General features: G+C 36.2%; 1 protein-coding gene across 2 annotated transcripts in view; it reads right to left on the reverse strand.

Annotated features, from left to right (window-relative positions):
* Positions 1 to 358: 358 nt before the first annotated feature.
* LOC143403100 (protein argonaute-3) overlaps positions 359 to 23,718 on the reverse strand; it is a 103,391-nt gene continuing 80,031 nt past the window's right edge. For both annotated transcript variants that reach the window (XM_076860755.2, XM_076860756.2), the window contains exons 12-19: positions 23,455 to 23,639; positions 17,618 to 17,777; positions 16,525 to 16,615; positions 13,018 to 13,212; positions 12,563 to 12,697; positions 8,638 to 8,739; positions 1,142 to 1,341; positions 359 to 527 (exon numbers count right to left, since the gene is read on the reverse strand). In XM_076860755.2, coding sequence (XP_076716870.1) covers positions 419 to 527; positions 1,142 to 1,341; positions 8,638 to 8,739; positions 12,563 to 12,697; positions 13,018 to 13,212; positions 16,525 to 16,615; positions 17,618 to 17,777; positions 23,455 to 23,639 — 1,177 coding nt within the window. In that variant the 3' untranslated portion in view covers positions 359 to 418. The remainder of the gene's footprint in view (positions 528 to 1,141; positions 1,342 to 8,637; positions 8,740 to 12,562; positions 12,698 to 13,017; positions 13,213 to 16,524; positions 16,616 to 17,617; positions 17,778 to 23,454; positions 23,640 to 23,718) is intronic.

Here is a 23,718-nt window from a genome sequence, read left to right on the forward strand (position 1 = left end):
ACAAGAATATATGAACACACATTAATTTTTTTGCACACATGGTTGTGAACAATCACTTTGATTATTCGTATAGGTATGTGTTTTTAAACCATCATTTACTTTTTCTTTACTTTTTTTTTGCAAAGATAGTTGTGCTGCCAAGCAACTTGAGGTAAAGGCATTAAAAGGGTTAGACTATAAGAAGTGAAAACAAAATAATCGCGATACTTCCTACAGGAGACCGCACAAAAAGCAGCTGGCTGGTTTCATATTGCATAATGGTGCTGCGTTCCTCGATGAAGTAAACAATTTCCTTCTATCAACATACGAAGCAGACATCCACACAGCACTGGCTTCTGTATGGCTGGAGGTGTCCCTACTCAATCAACTCACTCAAAACATACGTTGTGTCGACGCATCTTTCAGTTCTTCCTTGTACTTAAGCAAAGTACATTGTGCGTAAGGTATCTTGGTGAATCTGTACAGCCTTGGCAAGAGCTTGTGGATCTCGCCCATTGCTCTGTCCTGAAACGTGGCTTCCTTCAGCACTATAAGAGAAGTGGCAATGAACATAAAAACAAACCTATTCTGATATAATAATTTTGAAAAATATTACTTTTAGAAAAATTTCAGAAATACTAAAAACTAAAGACTATCTGTAAAAAATAATAAATGCTGTGTCCATCACCTAGTTTCAGTAATTAAGCTCAAGCATAATTTTGCTTTACTTCTCTTATTTCCCCAGAATTAGTTAGAAGCAAATCCTAGACATCATTTCATTTTCTCTCTCTCTTTCTCTGTGTGTGTATGTGTATCACTTTTTTTCCCTTTTATTCTCCCCTCACTACCACCTTTATATACACATATCACTTTTATTATTACCAATAATATCTCCCTTGGATTAACATGGTAAATCAACTAAATCACTGTGTAGACAGCATATTTCAATATAAAATCTTATCTTGGGCAATCAATTGGATTATCACTTTTCACATGGCTCACTGACTCTTCTCTGATGGCTTATGGAACTTCAATTTAAATGGCAGTACCTTACTATAAACAGAGATACTTATTCATGGAAGCACTTAAAGATATTTCCTAAGTAAATCAGACCACATTTGGATTTGGGTTAGAATGTATATTTACTATGGTTTTATGTTACCTGTCATGTTCTTTGTCCACAAGATGATATCTGGCTCTGAATGCTACCAGGTGAGCATAATACGCTGGTGCAGGTATAGAAACAGATCGTGTACAGCGTACGTAAGTGTGGCAGAGCTGGTAAGTTAGCAGCTGAAGTTCATCTGCAGTAAAGCAGTTATCATCCCATAAAACATGGTAGTGTGAAGGACGGCTGGTACCCTTTGAAGAAGACAAGGGCATATTTTGTTGATTTCTAACCTTTTAAATAAATCTTCAGCAGAGACTATGTTATATAAAAATGATTGGCACATTAATTAGTAAAATGTATTATAATTTAATAATCAACTAAAAATTTTAGTTGATTTTGGATATATACTGAAAAGGAGTGAAAGCAAGGACTCAAATGGATGTTTGTATATCTATGTTCATCGTACATTATGCACAATAACCAAAAAGGGGAAGCTACTCAAGTGTCCATCAGTGGAGGAATGGGTAAATAAAATGTATTACATAGATACAACATAACATTATTTAACTTGAAAAAGGAAGAAAATTCAACACATAATACAACATGGATAGACTTGAAGACATGTTCAATGAAATAAATCAGTCATAAAAACAGAAATATTGTATGATTCATTTATATGTGGTACCTAAATTAGTAAAATTAACAGAGAGAGTAGAATGGTGGTTGCTGAAAGCTAGGGGGAGGAAAAAATGAGGGATTTAGTGAGTGTAATGTGCAGAGAAAGTGAAAACTTTCTGCAGATATATGATGATGATGGTTATCCAACAGTGTGAATATACATAATGCCAGAGAACTATAGGCTTACAAATGGCCAAAATGGTAAATCTAAGTTTAGGTCCATTTTTTTCTTTTTTGTTACTAAGGATTGAACTCATGGGCACTCAACCACTGAGGCACATCCCCAGCACTTTTTCCTATTTTATTTAGAGACAGGGTCTTACTGAGTTGCTTAGTGCCTTGCTAAGTTGCTGAGGCTGGCTTTGAACTCATGATCCTCTGGCCTCAGCCTCCCTTGCAGCTGGGATTACAGGTATGTGCCACTGGTGCCTGACTAAGTTTAGGTACATTTTAACATTCACACACACACAAACCATTTAGTTGAGCTCCTGTGTTCCAGTTACTATGTATTCAAAGAAAAACAAGTCAACAAAGTAAACAGTTTCTTTTCTTTTGGAAAACATTACTTATTAGAGTAGGAGATAGAGTATAAATAATTATAAAACAACTAATAAATGGTTATAGTACTACTGGTCATATGTAATCCTTTATAGGAATACCAAAGAAAGTAAATATAGGGGTAAACATGGGGATGCTTCACTAGGTGGGAATGTGTGAGATTTGACACTCCCTGCCCCCCACCCCCAGCTTTTTTTAAACAATTAGGGAGAGGAGACATCGAAGAATAAACAGCCTTAAAAAAAGCTGGGCATGGTGGTACATGTCTATAATCATAGCTACTCAGGAGGCTGGGGCAGTAGGATTTCGATTTCAAGGCCAGTCTCAGCAATTTAGTGAGACTCTGTCTCGAAATAAAAAAAAAAAAAAGTGTTGGAGCACCACTGGCTTCAATCCCCAATACTGGAGGGGAAAAAAAGTACAAGGGGCATAACATTTCATGGCATATTTATAGAATAGCTAATAGACTAGTATGAGCAGAGTACAGGGGATAAGGGAAAAAAGATGAAGTTTCAAATTTAGAATCCAGCTGAATGACAAGCTAAGGACTTTAGAATTTCACCAATGAGTGGCAGGGAAAGTACTGCAGTTAGGAGAGTTTTTAGGTATAATGAGATGGGCTTGTTTTTCTTTTTAAAATAACAATAGCAATATTATGGAGGAAGGATTAGAAATAAGAAGAGGTTGAAAGCACAGCGAGCAGACAGAATGCTGTTGTATTAGTTCTGGTGTGAGACGATGAAGGTATAAAATATGGAAATGGTGTTGGCCATGGGGTAAAAGAGAAAAGCTAGACCACATTTCAACAAAAATATGTAAGTACCATTTGTTACACAATATGCAAGATTTTTTGGGGGGATAAAATTTAAAAAATTAACAAATCCTACTTCCTTCAAATGATAAGCTTATAATATATATCATATATTCATATATTCAATATTTACTAGGTGATCAGGGAATACTGTCTCTGAGGAAACATAAAAGTGAGCTTTGAATGATTAAGGAGGGCTTGTGAGATCGGGAGAAGAGCATTTTAGGTATATGGAAAAGGAAGGGCAAAGCTCTAGCTACAGTACATGGAAGTCATTCAGTTCTCTCCCATCCCCATTCTAGTCCCAAACACCATCATCTTTTGTATGGATTATGGTCACTGACTTCTAACTAATGTTCCCAATACTACTAGTACTTCAGTAAGAGTAATTAAAAAATAACAACAACAATAATTTTAAAAACCTAACTATGCTAATTTTCTGTTTTTAATGCAATTGGGGAATAGAATCCAAATCCTTATGTTGTAGTTGCTTTTTTGTCACTATGACCAAAAGACCTGACAAGAACAACGTAGAGGAGGAAGTTTATTTGGGGCTCATAGTTTCAGAGGTCTCAGATGACCGACTCCATTGCTCTGGGTCCAAAGTGAGGCAGAACATCATGCCAGAAGGGCAGGGTGGAGGAAAGCAGCTCAGAACATGGCCACCAGGAAGCAGAGAGAGCTCTGCTCACCAGGAACAACAGTTATTGCCCAGTTAATTCATCAGTGGATCAATGCACAGATTAGATTAAGGCTCCCATAACCCAATCATATTGCCTCTAAACTTCCTTGAATCTTGGGGGATACCTCATGTATAAATCATAACACCTTATTTTTGTCCAAAAGAGCCTATTCAGTCCAGCCCAGCCTACCTCTGACCTACTCACACGCAACAATAGTAGTAGTGTCCTTTTGCTTCCTTCAACAGATAACTGTGTTCCACCAAAAGGGTCTGTATATGTGCCTCTGATGGGAATTCTTCCCCCTGTTCTTGGCTTGGATAACTCTTATTCATTCCTCATGATTTTACCTTAAATGTCATTCCTAGGGAAACCTTATGTCAAACTAAATCACGTCCCCACTAAAATCTTCCTATTCTTCACTTTTTCTGTTTTGCATTTATTCCAATTTGTAAATTCATATTTGTGAGATTCACCAATTAATACATCCCCCTAAACTAAAAGAGGAAGAAATTGGGTTTATTTGTTCACTCATTATAACCAGTATCAACACCTATCTCAGGATATATGCAATAAATATCTATTGCTTGAAAAGCCTCTGCCTTTGGGACTTTATAGACTGCAGGGGTGTAGGTGACAAAAACATGGTTACAATGTTATTTAATAAGTCTGACAAAGAGGAAGGCTAGGGTACTGAAACAGTGCAGAGGAGGCACTGTCTGGGAGAAGCAGTCAAGAAGGCTTCTGAGAGGAGTTGATGAAATATTTAGATAAGTCTTACAGCAAAAGTAGGAATAAGTTAGGGAAGAGCATCGGCAAGACATGGTTATGAGAACTAGCTAGAAGCATTTCAGAATGGCTGCAATTATGTTATGTATGTGTATATGTGTATAAAAGAGAGAAGAAACCAGTTAGTTAGAGGAGAAGAAAAAAGAGAAAGAAGGAAGATAAGAGGAAAGAGTGATAGAGACTGAGGGCATAGAAGTGAACAGAGAAGAATACATCAGGAATGGAGTCTTCATGTTGCCCTGAGATAAGATTTCACCTTCAATGCATACAGATCACTGGTATAGGAAGCCTGTTATCTACGTTGTAATTAGTCTGATGGAGAAGATGAGGGCATTTAGGATCACTTTGAAACTGTACATGAAAGTAATAATAGGAAATGAAACTAAGCAGGGGAGTTAAGGATAGGGGCTGGGGTTGTGGCTCAGTGGCAGGGTGCTTGCCTCACACATATGAGGCACTGGGTTCAGTCCTCAGCACCACATAAAAATAAATAAATAAAATAAAGATACTGTGTTCATCTATAACTAAAAAAATTTTTTAAAAAAAGGTTAGGGCTGAGAGAAGATACATTCTACAAGGGTTTAGTGATTGATTAGAATAGGGTTGGTATGTAAGAGAATACAGTAAAAACTTCAAGGTCTAAAAATGAGAAAAGTTGTATTTGTAAGAAGTGATTTCAAAGTCATAAATCCATTAAAGACTAAATTTTACAGGATAGATGGAAGCTGCGTGTAGTGGGGCATGTCTGTAATCCTAATTACTCAGGAGGCTGAGGCAGGATTGCAGCTTGGACACTTAGGAGGACCCTGTCTCTAAATAAAACATAGAGCTCTTACCCAGCATGTGCAAAGCCCTGAGTTTAACTGTCGTGTCTCTCTCTCTCTCTCTCTCTCTCTCTCTCTCTCTCTCTCGCTCACACACACACACATACACACACACACACACACAAAGAAAGAAATAAAGAAAAGAGAAAAGAGAGCAGAGATGCAGAAGCAATGTTGATTGCTAATCTAAAGGAGTTGGGGCATATTATCACTGATGGAGAAAAGACAATGTTGCCCTTGAGGGTTCTCAGCTCCATGGTGACTACAAAATGAAGAAAGAACCAGAATGGATTACAGAAAGGCTTGTGCTACCTCACTGCTATTAATGTGTTGAAAGTCAATAATATCAGATGTATTAGAGCCCTAGAAGGAATAGGGGAAAATGGTATCTGAGCCAGGTCATGATTTCCACTTCTCAAAACTGTTGGGACCGGGCTCCAGCCTGTGCTGGATAGGTAGACACTGGAAGAGAGAAACCAAGCTTTATGTTTTGTTTAATTTTTTAAATTTATTTTTATGTGGTGCTGAGGATCAAACCAAGTGCCTCACATGTGCTAGGCAAGCACTCTACCACTGAGCCACAATCCTAGCACCCTACCCCCTTTTTAAAAAAATTTTAAGTTTTTGTGGTATTAGGGGTTGAACTCAGGGCCTCATGAATACCAGGCAAGCACTCTACCACTGAGCTACATCCCCAGCACCTAAATTTAAGTTTTAAAAACAAATTGAAATTTTACCTCAAAGGAAACTGGGGACAGAGGGAGTAGGATGGAACTTATCTGTAAACACTAATGATATTAATAACTGAAAGTGTTAATAAGTAAAGAAATTTGGCTAAAATGTCATTAAAGGATCTGTTACTCACTGGTGAAATAAAAGGAGTGATTAGGAAAATGTAATTCTTATATGGACAGAAATGTTTGGGATTTTAATTTTACCTCGTAAAAACCAAGACTTTTTTTTTGTGTGTGTGTGTGTGTGAGATTTAATGGTAGACACTTTAAGTTTCAGTTAGATCATTTTAGGTCTTTTTTTCTTTTCAGAAAATCTTTTCATTAATTTGTTCGCTTTTCCTAGTAGAACATAATCTTTGTCTACCATTAAATCTAAGTAGGTCTACCATTAAATCTTAGTAGAACATAATCTATGTCTACCATTAAATCTCACAAAGTTGCCACAGCTGGCCACACATTTGCAAGCCTCCTGCCTCAGCCTCTAGGTATGCCCCAACAAGTGTGGCCAAGGTTTTTTTTTTTTTTTTTTTTTTTTTTTTTTTATCTCAGATTAGTTTGAAAATAGTAATAAAGCTGGGAAGATATATAAAGAACAGTGTTTAGTCCCTGTGAACTAGAAAAGAAGTTTCGAATTAGTGTTCCAAAGGAAAAATATTCCCTAAAGTTTCTGGTTAAATATACTGGAGAAATTCCTGTCTTGAAGATTCATAATAACCATGTAAATATCAATGGTCTCTAAAAGTTCTGGAATAAAAAAAAACTTGTCAAGCCAGTATTTCTAAAAGGTATTTGAGCAGAGAATTTTTTCCCCTCATCTATGATATTTTTTTAAAACCTATAACAGAGCTGGGCACAGTGGTATATGTACATCTGTAATTCCAGTGGCTCCAGTGGCTGAGATAAGAGGATAGCGAGTTCAAAACCAGCTTCAGCAATGGCAAGGCACTAAGCAACTCAGTTGAGACCCTGTCTCTAAATAAAATACAAAAATAGGCCTGGACATGTGGCTCAGTGGTTGAGTGCTCCTGAGTTTAATCCCCAGTAACAAAAAAGAAAAAAAAAAAAAAGAAATAAAGTAGTTAATATAAAGTCAAACATTAGGCTAAAATACGTATTCCAGAGACAAAAGTTTTACCCCTAGAAGGTATTAATTTTTTGCTTATTGACTGTTACCACTCAGCCTGAAAGTATACAACATTACATAAAGAGGAGGAGTTATAAGAACACGGATAAACTGAGTTCAGTGGCCCACACCTGTAATCCTAGTTACTTCGGAAGTTGAGCAGGAGGCTCACTAGTGTAAAGTCATCCAGGGCCAAGTACATAGAAAGACCCTGTGTCCAAATAAAATTTTAAAAAGGGCTGGAGCTATTCCTCAGTGGTAGAGTGCTTGCCTAGTATGCATGAGGCCCAGGATTTAATTCAAGTGCCATAAAAAAAAAAAAAAGAAAGAAAGAAAGAAAAAAAGAACACAGGTAAATGAGTAGGACAATAATTTAAAGCCTGGAGTCTGAAATAGGTTAATATATAGGACATATAAGGCTGTGAGACAGAGCTGCACAGTAAGGTACATCTTAAAATTTCTTTCTCTCTTTCTTTCTTTTTTAAAAATCATTCTTACTGTCTGAAAGCAAAGCCCCACCTCCCTAACAAACTCTCATTTTAAAACAAATACCTTTATTTATTTATTTATTCATTCATTCTTCTGTGGTGCTGAGGATTGAATCCAGTGCCTCACACATGCTACGCAAGTGCTCTACCACTGAGTTACAACTGTAGCCCCACGTCTTGAAATTTCCATTTAATAAATGGGAAGAAACTGAAAATAGTTTTGGGCTATGTTTGCTCAAATATCCTAGTAATGTGAGTTTACTCTCTGCTGTTAAGTTTGAGAAGCAGTGAATTAAAGATTATGTTCTACTAAGAAAAGTGAACAAATTAATGAAAAGATTTTCTGAAGAGAAAAAAAGATTTAAAATGATCTAACTGAAACTTAAAGTATCCACCATTAAACTTTCTTACATGCTCAATATCTACCAGAGAATTTTTTCTATGAAATATGATCATCAAAAAGAGGCATATGTCAATGGAACAATCAGGTACTTTAAAATTTGTTTTAAGTTTTTAGGTTAAATTAAGAGCCTACTTCAGGGAAGGTCACTCTTATCAAAATAATTATCTTCTGGTATTTTCACAAAAGTAAGTCTCAAAGTAAGGGAAAGGAAGAAATTTATTTATTGAAAGTTCCATCTAATTTCATGTGGAAACAAATTCAAATACAGGGTATTTCTTTCTCTTTTTGCTAAGAAAGGAAGAAATTTATTTACTGAAAGTTCCATCTAATTTCATGTGGAAACAAATTCAAACACAGAGTATTTCTTTCTCTTTTTGCTAAGATATAAGAAATAAGAAATACAAATAAGAATTGAAGTTTTGAATTAGATCATTTTACCCAAGGTATATGTAGGCTTACCTGTATTCCAGCATGGCTACAGAGGTAAAAATCAAACTCATACGGATGTGTAATGTCTGTATCAACTGTTGTTCCAGCTGGGATATTGCCACTTCTTCCGACCTAGATTTTTTTGTCAAAGTTCAAACAAACAAGACAAAGGTTAAAAATGTATTTAAAAGCACCTTTAAAAATGGGTGTGTGTACACACACACATATATATATATATATATGCTGATTTCATGTTTCACTACTTTCAGTTTGAAATATTATTTAAGCAATCATAGGGCAGACCTTATATGCGGTTCCTAGTTGTTTTTTTCCTCCAGGACTAGGGATGGAATCCAGTGCCTTGTGCATGCTAGGTGCACATTCTACCACTAAGCTACATTCCCCTCAGTTTCTATTCTTAAATGTTATTAAAAGTAAGTGCTGACAAACAACAAAGAGTTACATAGTCTATTACTACTTACCTGGGAGTTGATTCCAACAGGGATGGAAGATATTTTTAAAAAAATTTAAGTTAACTTTTAGTGCTCCAATTTATGGTACCTGTACACAGTGGGTACTCTTTTTTTTTTTTAAAAAAAGTATTTATTTTTTAGTTTTAGTGGATACAATATCTTTATTTTGTTTTTATGTGGTGCTGAAAATCGAACCCAGAGCCTCACGCATGCTAGGTGAGCACGCTACCACTTGAGCCACATCTCCAGTCCCCTACAATGGGTACTCTTTAAGCACGTAATTTAAGTAAGCATTTTCCTTGGAGAACACTAAATATTTAGAGGAAAACATACTAACAATAACATCAACAATAGTCACCAATTGTTAACCATGTATTTATCAGGTACTTTATTTATTTATCTATTTATTTATTTATTCAAATTTATTTTTCAGTTTTCGGTGAACACAACATCTTTTTTTAAATTTTCTTATTTTTATGTGGTGCTGAGGATCGAACCCAGTGCCCCGTGCATGCCAGGCGAGCGCATTACCGCTTGAGCCACATCCCCAGCCCATTTTTAGGTACTTTAAATACATTATTTCTAAAACCTGAAGCAAGTTAAATGTTTTACCATTTGGAGAAACTAAGGTTCAGGGATATAAAATAATGCCCAAGAGCATATAATAAAGAGCCGAATTGGGATTAAAACATGTAAAGACTGCAAAGGCCCAATTAAAATATGTAAAGACTGCAAAGGCCCAATTTTCAAAATTTCATACTATCAGTTTTCTTACATACTAACATTTTCTTACAGAAGGGATACCATCATTTTCTCTAAGTGGTTTTGATGTGACTAAAATTTTTCCAAATTCCCGATAATGAAAAGCTCTTAATAAAACACTTTAAATGCATGTTATATCCACTTAAATCTCCTTATCTTCAACACATTTAAAATCATTAACTATAAGTCTAGGATTACATGGCTAGGAAACTAGAAACTACTCTACTGACTCAGATATTATTACTGCAATGTGAAGGACTGTTATCAGGTGGTGGCTTGAATTACTGCTGTATGATCAACCATTTAGTCTTTATCAAGCATAAAAAAAAGAAAACAGTTTTAATCTACTAAGTTATGCCTAATACTGAAAAAAAAAAAAAAAAAAAAAACTCTAGCTGGCTGGGATAGGACACTCCTATAATCCCAGCTACTTGGGAGGCTGAGGCAGGAGGATGGTTGTTCAAGGCCAGCCTCAGCAACTTAGTGAGACCCTATCTCAATATTTATAAAAAAAGGCTGGTAATGTAACTCAGTGATAGAACACCCTTGGGTTCAATCCACAGTACTGGGAAGAAAACAACCATAACCACCCAAACCTAAAAAACAACAAAACCCAAAATTAAATCTAATAAATTAGCTACACATAATATATAAAAAGTGGTACTCTATTTAGAGAGAAAGTAGAATGTCTGGTTTATATCATTGTTCTATCAGTTTCTAGATGATCTAGGGCATGGTATTTTACTTTTCTGTACCTATTTCCTAAACTGTAATTAACTCTCAGCTGTTACTAGTATATTATTTAGAGCAAAGAAAAGCAAACAAATGAATGGCATGACGAAACATCAAATATTTATAAACATTCAATTTAATTTAAATTTCTAGGTATAGAAATATACTTAACAAAGGTCTTTAACAACTTGGAGGCCCTAATAAAACTATTACTACTGCTATTAGAGATGTGGTATATAGTACAGTAGTTAAGAGTACTCTGGAGCCAGAACAGTGGTGCATACCTGTAATACCAGCAGTTAAGGAAGAGGATTATAAGTTCAAAGCCAGCCTCAGCAAAAGTGAGGTGCTAAGCAACTCAGTGAGACCCTGTCTCTAAATAAATACAAAATAGGGTTGGGGATGTGGTTCAGTGGTTGAGTGCCCCTGAGTTCAATCCCTGGTACTGCCCCCACCAAAAAAAAAAAGAGTACTCTGTAACCAGATTGCCTTGATTTAAGTGCAACCTCTACCAATTACTGGCTTTATAACTGTGGGAAATTATTTAACTTCTTTCTATGTGTCATAGTTTTCTCTTATACAAGATGAGGGATGATAGTTATTATCTTCTAGTGTTTGTTAGGATTAAATCAGTTAAATTTATAAAAAATATTTAGGCTAGGGATATAGCTCAGTGGTAGGATAGTTGCCTAACAGGTGCAAGGCCCTGGGTTTGATCCCCAACACTACAATCAATCAACCAATCAGAATGAATGAAAAAGCTTAAAACAATAACTGTTATTGCTATTATTATTTCTTCTTCTCTCTTACTACCACCATCACTACCACTGTACAGCTAGCTAACACTTCATTGAGTACTCAGTATATGCCAAATGCTGTTCTAAGTGCATTTTATTTAATCTTCTCAACAACCAATAAGAGATAAAAATTAATATTATTCAACCTTTTGGGAAAGAAAATAGGCATAAAAGTGTTGAGCACTTTTCCAAAATACACAATTGTTATACATAAACAAGACAAGATACTTCTCTTAGTTTTTTCTATTGAATTTCTTTTCCAAAGGTACATGATATTTGCCCCCTCAGATTTCTCTTGCTCCAATGTTTGAGGATGGGAGAAGATGGGATGAAGGCAGCAAGATTGCTATTTGCCTACATTGCATATAGATAAGAAGACACATTTCCCTGGGTGTGTACACTTTCCTTTCCTTCTAATTATAAAAATACATATCACACTTTATAAAATACAGAAGATTATCCTGTGAACTTTAAAGGAAACATTGTTCAAAAGTTAGTTAATATTAATTTTTACTTCTTAAAAAAGCAAATTTTTACAAGTTATTTTAAAAAGAGAGGGCTTGGGATGTATAGCTCAATGACAGAGCACTTGCCTAGCATGCAAGTGGCCCTGGTTTGATCCCCAGCACCAAAAGAAAAAGAAAAGAAGATGGTACATGCCTATAATCCCAGATATTCAGGAGGTTGAAGCATGAGCATTTCAAGTTCAATACCAGCATGTGCAATTTAAGCCATACCCTGTCTCAAAAAGGCTGGGGATGAGTGCTGTGGATGTGGGCAGAATGCTCTACCTAGCATATGTAAGGTCCTAGGTTCAATCCCTAGTACTGCAAAATTAACAGATAAATAAATATACCTATTTTTTCTAAAAGTTTCTTCATAACAACAAAGTAAAATGATATTTCAAACATTTGGAGTTACTAGAAATTCTAGAAAGTTAAGTAATAATTAACCTATTTTGATATTTCTTTATTCAAAATTTAATGGCTGAACCCCTCTACTGGCAGAAGGCCCTAAATAAGTGCTTTGTGAACTCTGTTGGATAAGTTTGGCTTATAACAACATTATAACAGATTACCCTTGGTTGGGCTGAGGTTGTAGCTCAGTGGTAGAGCGTTTGCCTAGCATGTATGAGGTACTGGGTTAGATCCTCAGTACCACATTAAAAAATATAAAATTAAATAAGATTACCCTTTCTGTCCTATCAGCACAAAATAGTCGAGTGTGATGTCTCTTCTGTACTACGATATAGGTTATTCCAGGTTGATAGTCTTTCTCCAAACTGATGCAGGCTTCTCGAATTGCCAGTAGCTCATAATATAAAACCTAGAGAAATGTGATGGAAAGAGTCAACAGAGTCAACTGTTCTTTTTTACATCCTTCAAAGTAAAATAATGATTTAGATTGAGGATTTCTTAGTTTTATCACCTCATAGCTAAGATACTTCCTATTTCATTTTAATTATTAGCAGAATAATCAAAGATTATACATCCGTAGTGAACATATTAAAAAGGAAAGTCTACTGAAGAATCAAATTTTGAATTTAGGAACTCTCAGTTGAAAGATTTCAACTTCAGAACCAGATACCATATGGTAAGTATAGCATCTGATTACACCATAGTTTGAGGAGCTCCCAGACAACCAACCTGTCTAAACTGTCCCTCTGAAACACCATCCCGATAAAAGATGATACGAGTAGGTTTGAACCGAGTTGACTTATAAAATTGAATGAGAAGTTCTCGGACCATGGATGCCAAGTCCTGGATGATCTCCTGCCTGGGTCTCTGAACTCTTACTGTGGCACAGTATCTGCTTGGGTGGGCATCCATACTACCTACAACCTAGGTTGGAAAAAGTAAAGAAAAATATAAATTAAAATAATGAAAACTATGTGGATTTCATTTACATTTTACTATAACCTTACTTTGCATCACTATTTTCTTTAAGAATAATAAAAATAGATAATTCTTAGTGAATAAAAGACCTACTGCAATGTCAAAATCTGTTTTCCTATAAGCAGGCTGCACTTTGTATTTAACAATTAGATTGTTTATTTATTTATTTTGTAGTACTGGGGATTGAACACAGAGGGTCTGTGCCATTGAGCCACACCACTAGACTTTTATTTTGTAACTGGTTCTTCCTAAATTGCTGAGGTTGGCCTTGAACTTGCAATTCTCCTACCCCAGCCTCCCAAGTTACTAGGAAGACAGGTGGGCACAACTATGCCTGGTCTAACAATTAGATTCTAACTGTTTTTGGTAAAGATTAGCCAAGAAAGAAAAGGACAAAAAGACATGCATAAAGAGAGTAAGAAAAAGAAAATAAGTAAAAAGGGGGACCAATTCAAACCACTGACTTCTTTTCGTATCTCTTCTACTTTAACAACCCATTCTAGAAGTCAAGACTTTTTTAAAAAAATATTTTTAGTTGTAGATAGACACAATACCTTTATTTTATTTATTTTTATGTGGTGCTGAGGATCAAACCCAGCACCTCATACAAGTGCCCCACCACTAAGCTACAACCCCAGCCCTAGAAGTCAGACTTAATATTTTAGCATTATCTTAGAACTGTTAGGATCTATAAATTTTAAAATCATGAGTTTCTAAAAAACTTAACACTAAAAAAATCCCAAATAACTCAATCAATAAATGGGCAAAGGAACTTAATAGGCGCTTCACAGAAGAAGAAATATCAGCCAAGAGATATATGAAAAAATGTCCAACACCTCTAGCAATTAGAGAAATGCAAATTAAAACTACACTGAAATTCCATCTCACTCCAGTCAGAATGGCAATCATCAAGAATACAAGTAACAGCTGAGTGTGTATGCCACTGTGCTCAGGAAGCTGAGACAGAAGGACTTCGAGTTCAAAGCCAGGCTCAGCAACTTAGCGAGACAACTTAGCCCTCAGCAACTTAGCGAGACCCTGTTTCTAAATAAAACACAAAAAGGGCCGGTCAGTGGGTTAAGTTCCCTTGGGTTCTATCTCTGCTACCAAAAAAAAAAAAAAAAAAAAATACAAGTAACAATAAATGTTGGTGAGGATGTGGAGAAAAAGGTATGCTCATACATTGCTGATGGGACTGCAACTGGTGTAACTACTCTGGAAAACAGTTGGAGAGTCCTCAAAAAACTTGGAATGGAACCACCATTTGACCCAGTTATTCCACTCCTTGGTGTATACCCAAAGGACTTAAAATTAGCAATATTATAGTGATGTGGTCACATCAATGTTCACAGCAGCTCAATTCACAATAGCTAAGCTATGAAACTAATCTAGATGCCTGTCAACAGATAAATGAATAAAGAAGATGTGGCATATATACACAGTGAAATATTAATCAGATTAAATATTAATCATTCTTATTTAATTCATAAATAAGAATGAAGTTATGGCATCTGCCAGTATATAAGAATATATCATGCTAAGTGAAATAAGCCAATCCCAAAAAACCAAAGGCTGGATATTTTTTCTGATATGCAGATACTAACACACAATAAGGGGTGGGTAGGAGGGAAGAATAGAAATTCACTGGATAAGACAAAAGGGAATGAAGGGAAAGGAGAGGGTATGGGAAAGCAAAGACAGTAGAAATCAATGAAACATAAATTTCCTACGTTCGTTCATATATGAATACAAGACCAGTGTAACTCCATATCATGTACAATCGTGAGATTGGGAAGTTATACTCCATGTATGTATAATATGTCAAAATACACTCTACTATCATGTATATCTAAAAAGAACAAATGAGAAAAAATGAGGAGTTCTTTTACTGCAAACTCCTAGATTTGACATCCTGAATCTGTAGTCAGTCTTCTTGGGCTGCAAAGTCTGTGTTGTGTATTAGGTCTTCAGAGATGTTAATCTTGGTTTTCAAACTGGCTATCTCAATTGTCCCCTTCTATGTCCTGCTTCATATTGTTGCATGTTTGAAGCAAAGGAGACCTCAAAGTATGAACTTAAAACGTTATTCAGATCATAGCCTCAAGCTAGTTACTGGGCCTCCCTATTCTTTCTTCCAGGATAGTCTATATCAAATTCATGCTTCAAAAATAAAACTTAAACCATTTCATTCCCTTCATCCTTATCCCTGTAATACATCTTTCATCTAACAAAGACAATACTGAAATATATAAACAAACTCTTTGAACCATAGAAGTAACTGAAAATGCACAATCACAGAGAGATCACACAGACAAATTAAAACAGGATAATTTTTCTTGGGTGGGTACCAGGGATTGAATCCAAGGGCACTTAACCACTGAACCACATCCTTAGCCCTTTTTATTTTTTGAGATAGTGTCTTGCTGAGTTACTTAGGGTCTGTCTAAGGTAATGAGGTTGGTTTGGAACTAATAATCCTCCTGCCTCAGGCTCCAAAGCCACTGAGATTATAGGTGTGTGCCACCATACAGGGCTGAGTAATATAATTAACAAACTTGACTTAATATATACACAGAACTTGTAGTTTTCAAACCAGAATAATCATTCTTTTCAAAAACTCAAGGAGGTGGGCTGGGGATATAGCTCAGCTGGTACAGAACTTGCCTCCCATGCAAAAGGCCCTGGGTTCAATCCTCAGTACCACCAACAAAACAAAACAAAACAAAAACAAAATAAACAAACAAAAACTCCATGCCCAAAAAGTCAAGGAGGGTCTGGGGTTGTGGCTCAGTGGTAGAGCACTTGCCTAGCATGTATTAGGCACTGGGTTCAATTCTCAGAATTGCATATAAATAAAAGAATAAAGTAAAGGTCCATCAACATTTAAAAAAAAACTAAAAAAAAAAAAAAAACCTGAAGGAACATTTATGAAAGTTAGCTACAAAGAAAATATCATTAAAACTCAAAAAGCTGAAACTAAAATGTTGATATTGGTCTAAACTTTATGATTGGTCTAAACCTATGATACTACTGCCTAAGTAGTATCATAGGTTTAAAGCCATCCTCAGCAACTTAATGAGGCTGTAAGCAACCTAGAGAGACCTTGACTCAAAATAAAAAATAAAAATGGTTGGGGATGTTGCTCAGTGGTTAAGCATCCTTAGATTCAATCCTGGACCAGAGAGGGAGGGAGGGAGGGAGGGAGGGAGAGAGAGGGGGGGGGGAAGGGGAGGGAGAGACCTGCCTAATGATACTCACAGCAGCAATAGAAGGTTTTTTCCCATCACCAGCAGGTGGATGAGTGACATCTGCTCCCAAAAAGATCACTGGTTGCTGGAACACAGAAGGTCTTAAACACATTTTTTAAAGGGGTTAGATAATTCATCATCCATTTATCTGTTTCACATGATTGCAACATAACTGCAAGCCACTGTCAGCACAGAGGAAGTCCTGAATAGACAGCTTCATAGGCCTCGACTACCAAGTGCTTTATCCTCTTAATTCAAGAATCCCTAGTCAATAAAGTAGAAACTGTCACAACAGGGCTGCCCAGCATTTTTGTGAGAACAATTTTTGTCTTAAGCAGTAAGTGCTGGTGGTTGCAAAGGGCAATTGATGCTAATGTTCTCTGTAATCAGAGTAATTATAAATATTAATCCACCAATTTTTCTCAAATTTAAAAAATCTGCTTATACATTAAGGAGAAAAAGAATCATTAGACTTTATATGGGAAAGATTATGGGAGTTGACTACTCCCCATCCTCTGGCCAAATGTATAAATTTGAGTAACATATAATAGTCACAAAGTAGTGAGCCTTTCCTTTTATTTTAAAATTATATTCTTTAAAATTCAAAAGACTGTTTTTTAGTTATTAAACTTGTTGAAAAAACTCAACACATCCCTCTTATTTATGAATCTCATTTCATATTTAATAGGGATAAGGTGGTAGAGGGTGGCAGGGAAAAAGGAGCTTTTTTTATTTTCCAAATACACATGGACCAAACTTGTTCTAATGCTTACGTATGCATATAAGTCAAGACAGTTAACCTCATGAAATCAGGATGAAGATGATTATTAAATAAAGGAAAAGCTCTTTTTAAGCTAGGCTCTCCAGTGAGAAATAAAGTTCTCAATATTTTCTGACAAGGCAAGAGGTAGTTTGCACACTAAATGAAAATAGGGGCCAGAGTGGGCCAATTCAAACATTTTTTTGCCAAAATGTCTACATATCCCATGGCAGAAATCATCAAGGTTATCTCTAAGTCAGAGCTTACAGTAATTATATATGGCCATATATAGAAAAATGAAGACAGGAAAAATAATGAGAATTTTTATAAGTGATTAGCTTACCTTTGATGAGGTACAAGAATATTATTTATCCCACCGAGTTTAACATTAATCTTTAGGCACAAATTTGAGAGAGTTTGAGGAGATGTTTTTATTACATTCTTCACTTGAACACACTGTGTAGCCATACCCAAAAGTGTATCTCCTACACGTTTCACCTCCGCTATGGAATAAATAAAATACCTCAAGTTAGAACAAGGATTTAAATCCACTTACTGAAAAATAAAGTTATTATGCATTCCCCCCTGCAATATATCCTTGTATTACAGGATACTCCAAATTACACCAAAACTAAAACAATGCTAATAAAACGTGAAGTAAACTATCTTGAAGATTAGATTAAGTATTTAGTGGTAATTTTTCTGATTGTTTTCTTTTTTGTGTAAAAAAAGTATATTTTTAGCATTGGAAAAAAACCCCATATCTCTTCCAAATACAAAAGATTGTTGGGGTGGATACAATTAAGATGCAGAAGAGCTCCCTGCCTTCCCTCTTTGATAGCAAGTCAGAGATTTACAAATACCAATGGTTTATCCTCCCTCACTTTTCTTGCCTAAAGACAGGAAGTAAATTTTTCTTTACAACCCTTGGAATCTCAAAAGATAGTGCCTGAGGAATATGTGAGGGGAGTTTACTCCACTTGTGTTTTCCATATACGTTTCTCCCCACAGTTTCCCACTTCTGGAAGCCTGGGACTGCTTTCCTTTTTAATTTATTTATTTTTGTCAGTTCTCTAAAATTAATGTTCTTTGTTAGATATTCTATGTAAGCCAAACTCCATAAACACTACCGTGAACTAATTTTATCCCATGTGATACGCACTATATACTTTAATAAACTTGCATGGTTTTCTCTGTTTATCTTCCTTTTGTTAGAGTAGTCTGTTTCAACTATGAACTTCTTAAGAGGTTGAGGAAAATAATTTTCCTCCCTTCATCATAAAAATAGTATCACTATAATAACTAAAAAAACCTATAAAGCAAAAACCACATAATCCTTTATCATTTTATTGTACTCTTTTCCAGTAATTTTCTCATTTATACTAATGTACTTATAGTCAAAGTATGTTTATGTCTATCAATTTTAATCTCCAGCCTTTAGTTTGAAAGTGCTGAGGCATTACAGTGTAAATAATAAAAGATTCCTGTTCTTTGCCTCTTCCATAAAGGAAATCTAAGTCTAAATCTTTACCCTAAGGATTTCAGTTTACATAACTTTTTTTTTCCTCCTCAGTATTAAGGAATTGAACCCAGAGCCTCAAACATGCTAGGTAAGTGCTTTACCACTGAGTTACATCCCCAGCCTTTTTAATTTTTTGAGTTAGAATCTTGCTAAACTGCCCAGGATGTCCTTGAATTTGGGATCCTCCTGACTCAGCCTTCTGAGTAACCATGTGCAGATGGAGTACACAGAGAGTCTGAGTTGTGGGAACATGAGGTCAAATGAGTAAGTCTATAACATAGGCCTACTGTGCTGACCCCCACAACTTTCACTTTTAAAAAGCAATTTACCTGTAGCCCTTCCTGGCTTAAGTCCACAGAATATGTTACATTCCTCAGCAAACTACCTATTATCTGCAGGAGAAAAGCATGCTGGAAATGTGGATAAGAAGAACACAAGTTACTCTGAAGGGGGTTACTTCTGTGACCCTTACACGGACCAGATCCCAAACATCAGGGAGCTAAAGATAATTTTCCCTAACCATAAAATCTATAAGAACAGGTTCCAATTAGAGGTGGTCAGCAAGAGCCAAAGTGACTTAGAGTTTCATGGCAGTAGGGATCTGAAAGTGTGATGTCATCCTGCTGTCAAAATCAAGAGGTAGGGCTGGGGTTGTGGCTCAGTGGTAGAGCACTTGCCTAGCATGTGTGAGACACTGGGTTCGATTCTGAGCACCGCATATCAATAAATAAAATAAAATCCATCAACAACTTAAAAAAAAAAAAAAAAAGTCAAGAGGTGGACCTGGGAGGGACTCTCTGAAACTGCCCTGGAACCTCCAATAAAACTGAAGGTAGGGAGATGTGTTGTTCCTCTCTTCTCTGAGAGGACCCACTTTCTCCGTTAAGAAGTTCCTCATTTCTCCTTTCCTATCTTTTCTAATAAACTCATGTTGTCACTCTCAGTGATGTGTCTAAAATCTTCCTGACTTGATCGCAAGAATCAGGGTTTGAACAGGGGTCCACTGCATTACCTATTTCCTGGGAGGCTCCAGCCCTGTAATAGTATCACCACACCCAGTACCGTAATGTGGAAAACATTTTAAAATTAAAACTGAGAACATACTACACATTGTCTTACAATCTGTCATTTTCACTTAAGAATATGGTTTTCAATCTCCATATATAGATTGCTCTTATTATTAATATAGTAGCAGTTATTCTGCTTTCCAATGCCACAATGGATCTAATCAGACTTATACTAATATATTAGGTTGTTCCAGATTTTCACTATTTCAAACAAAATATGTAACTTCTTCATCTTTACTTTATTATAAATTTCTTGAGGAGCTAGGTGCGGTGCAGTGGCTCAGGCCTGTAACCCCAGCAGCTCTGGAGACTAAGGCAGGAGGATCGCAATTCAAAGCTAGCCTCAGAAACTTAGTAAGGCCCTTAGCAATTCAGCAAGACCCTGTCGCTAAATACAATATAAAAAAAGGCTGGGGATGTGGCTCAGTGGTTAAGCACCCCTGGGTTCAATCCTCAGTACAAATAAATAAACAAACAAATAAATAATTTTCTTCAGGATAAATTGCTATTATCTTCCTACACACATATATGTATATGTGTTTGTTATTTTTAAAAAACATTTTTATAATAAGAGCAAATTACCTTCCAAACAGTATTATTCATCCAACAAATTTTTAATGAGCACCTAATACTGGTACTGTACAAAGATCTGTATATGAATCAATGCAGACATTGTTCGTGCCCCCAAAGAATTCATAGTCTAGTTATATAAACACGCTTTTAATTAAATAACTGCTCAAATTTAACAATACAATTGTGAAAATAATATTAAGGAGAGGTACAAGGTGCTGACGATAAAAGAGAAAGAATTTGATTTGTGAAGGTCAGGCAAATTCTCCCCTCAGAAGAAACTTCTAAACTAAAATTTGAAGGAAGAATGTGGGGTTGGGGTGTGGTTTAATGGTAGAGTGCTTGACTAGCATGCATGAGGCACTGGCTTCAATCTCCAGCACCACATAGAAGAAAAAAAAAAAAAAAAACTAAACAAAATAAAGGTATTGTGTTCATTTACAACAACAACAACAAAACAGAAAGTATGTACATTCATTTTCTTGGTAAAAGTTGGAAAGTGAGGTATGAAAAATAACACAGTAGAAAGAAGATGATATACAGAGTCCCTGTGAGGGTCTGAAAATAAAAGGAAAATTACAATGAAAGCAACATTAAAAAAGCATCTCAAAATGGATTGGGAGACCACATAGAAAATAGGACTTACAAACAATTCTAGCTGCTGCTTAGAGTATGAACTTTGGTCACCTCCACCTTTTTTTAAATTTTTTTTTTTTAGTTGTACATGGGTTCAATGCCTTTATTTGTTTTTATGTGGTGCTAGGATTGAACCCAGTGCCTCACACTTGACAGGCAAGTGCTCTATCACTGAGTTACAACTCGAGCCCTCACCTCTACCTTTTGATTGAATGACAGAAATACCTAAACAATCAGACTAATTACACTGTACTCAGAGGCATGAGATGCTTACCAAGTGGTTGTTATCCAACTTTTGTTTTATGGACATTTCCATTCTGTTTATACTTTCTTTTCTTTATCTTTTATTGATCAGGAAGCAACCAAGATGTCTTTCAATAGGTGAGTGGATAAACAGTGGTACATCCATATAAAGACTTTTTTTAAAAAAATATTTTTTAGATGTTTAGACCTTTATTTTATTCATTTACTTATATGTGGTGCTGAGAATCGAACCCAGTGCCTCACACATGCTAGGCAAGCCTCTACCACTGAGCCACAGCCTCAGCCCTAAAGACTTTTTTTTTTTAATTATTTTTTTAGTTGTTGGTGGACTTTTTATTTTATTCATTTCTTTATATGCAGTGCTGAGAATCAAACCCACTGCCTCACACATACGAGGCAAGCATTCTACCACTGAGCCACAACCCCAGCCCCCATAAAGAAGTATTAATTCAACAAAAGAATGAGCTATCAAGTCCTAAGAGATGGAGGAAACCTAAATGCATACTGCTAAGTGAAAGAAACAAATCTGAAAAGGCTCCATACTTCAACTGCATCATATTATAGAAAAAATAAAACTGTAGAGATACAAAAAGATCAGCAGCTTCAGGAATTCAAGACAGAGGCAGGATGAACAGGATTTTTAGCACAGTGACTCTATTCTGTATGATACTGTGATTATAATGCATTTGTCAGAACCCAAAGAATTATACAATACAAAAAGTGAATCATAATGTAAAACTGTTGGTTTATTTAATGTACCTTTTAAGGGAAGAAGTTAATAATATCTGTGTAGGAAAAACTGCAGGGAACAGGGTGGTATATAGGAATTCTCTATATTATCTGCTCAGGAAGAGACTACATGGAATGTAAGCAAGTGTTGGAAGCTGTGTATGAATTATGGATATTATTTGAGCCATTAAGGCAGGGAAGCTGCTTTTCTGGGAAAGAAAGCCCAGATCACGCTGGTACCCTGCTTTAGCTCACAACCCTAGGATCAAACATAGCCACTGAGAGATGGGTGTAACCTTTCAAGCACCAAACAAGATCCCTGCCACCTTTGATCTACTTTCCCTTAAATAAAGGATTGGAGCCTCTTTCAGTTGTTCAGTTCCAGTTCCTATCAGGGCTAGAAGACCCATCAGACACCGCCCTTTTAAATCTAATTTCTGACTTTGTCTTTTGTTCCTTACTGAATATTTCAGACTTTTTATCTTCTCAGGAGGCTCACACCACCAAGCAGGAATCTTGTCTACCAAGCAGGAATCTGTTCTCTTCCTCTAAGACAGGTTCTTGGTATGTTGATCAGTCTGTTCTTGAATTCATGAGTTCAAGTGATCCTCTTGCCTCAACCTCCCAAGCAGCTGGGCCTATAGGTATTGTCACCATATCCTGCTTAGCTGGTAAACTACCCCCCACAGGCAAGAAGACAAATTAGGAGCTATGGAAATACTTTGCTTCCCAGTAATAGTGTATGAGAAACCCTGTATGGTGACACACACCTGTAATCCCAGTGACTTGGGAGGCGGAGGCAGAAGGACTGCAAGTTTGAGGTCAGTCTGGGCAATTTATCAAGATCTGTCTCAAAATTAAAAATAAAAAGGACTGGGAATGTAGCTTAGTGGCAAAGTGCCCCTAGGCTCAATCTTCAGTACTGAGAGAAAAAAACTGTATGAGAACATAAACTATTCTTCCTTTTTTCCTTCCTTGCTTCCTTATTCCCTCCCCTCCCTTTCTCTCTTCCTCTAAGACAGGTTCTTGGTATGTTGATCAGTCTGGTCTTGAATTCATGAGTTCAAGTGATCCTCTTGCCTCAACCTCCCAAGCAGCTGGGCCTACAGGTGTGTGTCACTATGTCCTGCTTAGCTACAAAATTATTTTCTCAGGTCTCTTCTTGAACAATTTAGTTTACTGATTTAAAAGTAACAATGCCCGACTTACTGTACCATAAAATATGTTTTAGTATTTGAAAGCTATAGGATTCATAAGCCTAAAATGAATATCAAGTACCTGAAGAAAAATGCAGATTTTTTTTCTTTTATGGTACTTTGGGTCAAATCCAGGATCTTATGCATGCCAGGCAACACTCTACCACCTGAAAATGCAGTTTTAATATATCCTTACCATACACTGGTGTCTTTCCTGGCAGGATGACAATAATGAGCTGTAACCCAGAGTATGTATTCTTGAGGTGCCGGAACATGGGCTCTACGCTGTCTGCACCCTGTGCGTATTTGCAGAAGCATGGCTGGCCCTGGATGGGCATCCCTGCATCCTTGGAAATCTTACGCAGTTGGTCTGTGAAACCCCTGGAAGAAGAAACCATTAAGTATAAAACTTGTCTAGTCATTAATAACTACGAAATAGTAATGAAAAGTATAGAAAATG

This window comes from Callospermophilus lateralis, chromosome 7 (genome assembly GCF_048772815.1).
Source record: "Callospermophilus lateralis isolate mCalLat2 chromosome 7, mCalLat2.hap1, whole genome shotgun sequence".
In the NCBI taxonomy this organism is placed as follows: Eukaryota; Metazoa; Chordata; class Mammalia; order Rodentia; family Sciuridae; genus Callospermophilus; species Callospermophilus lateralis.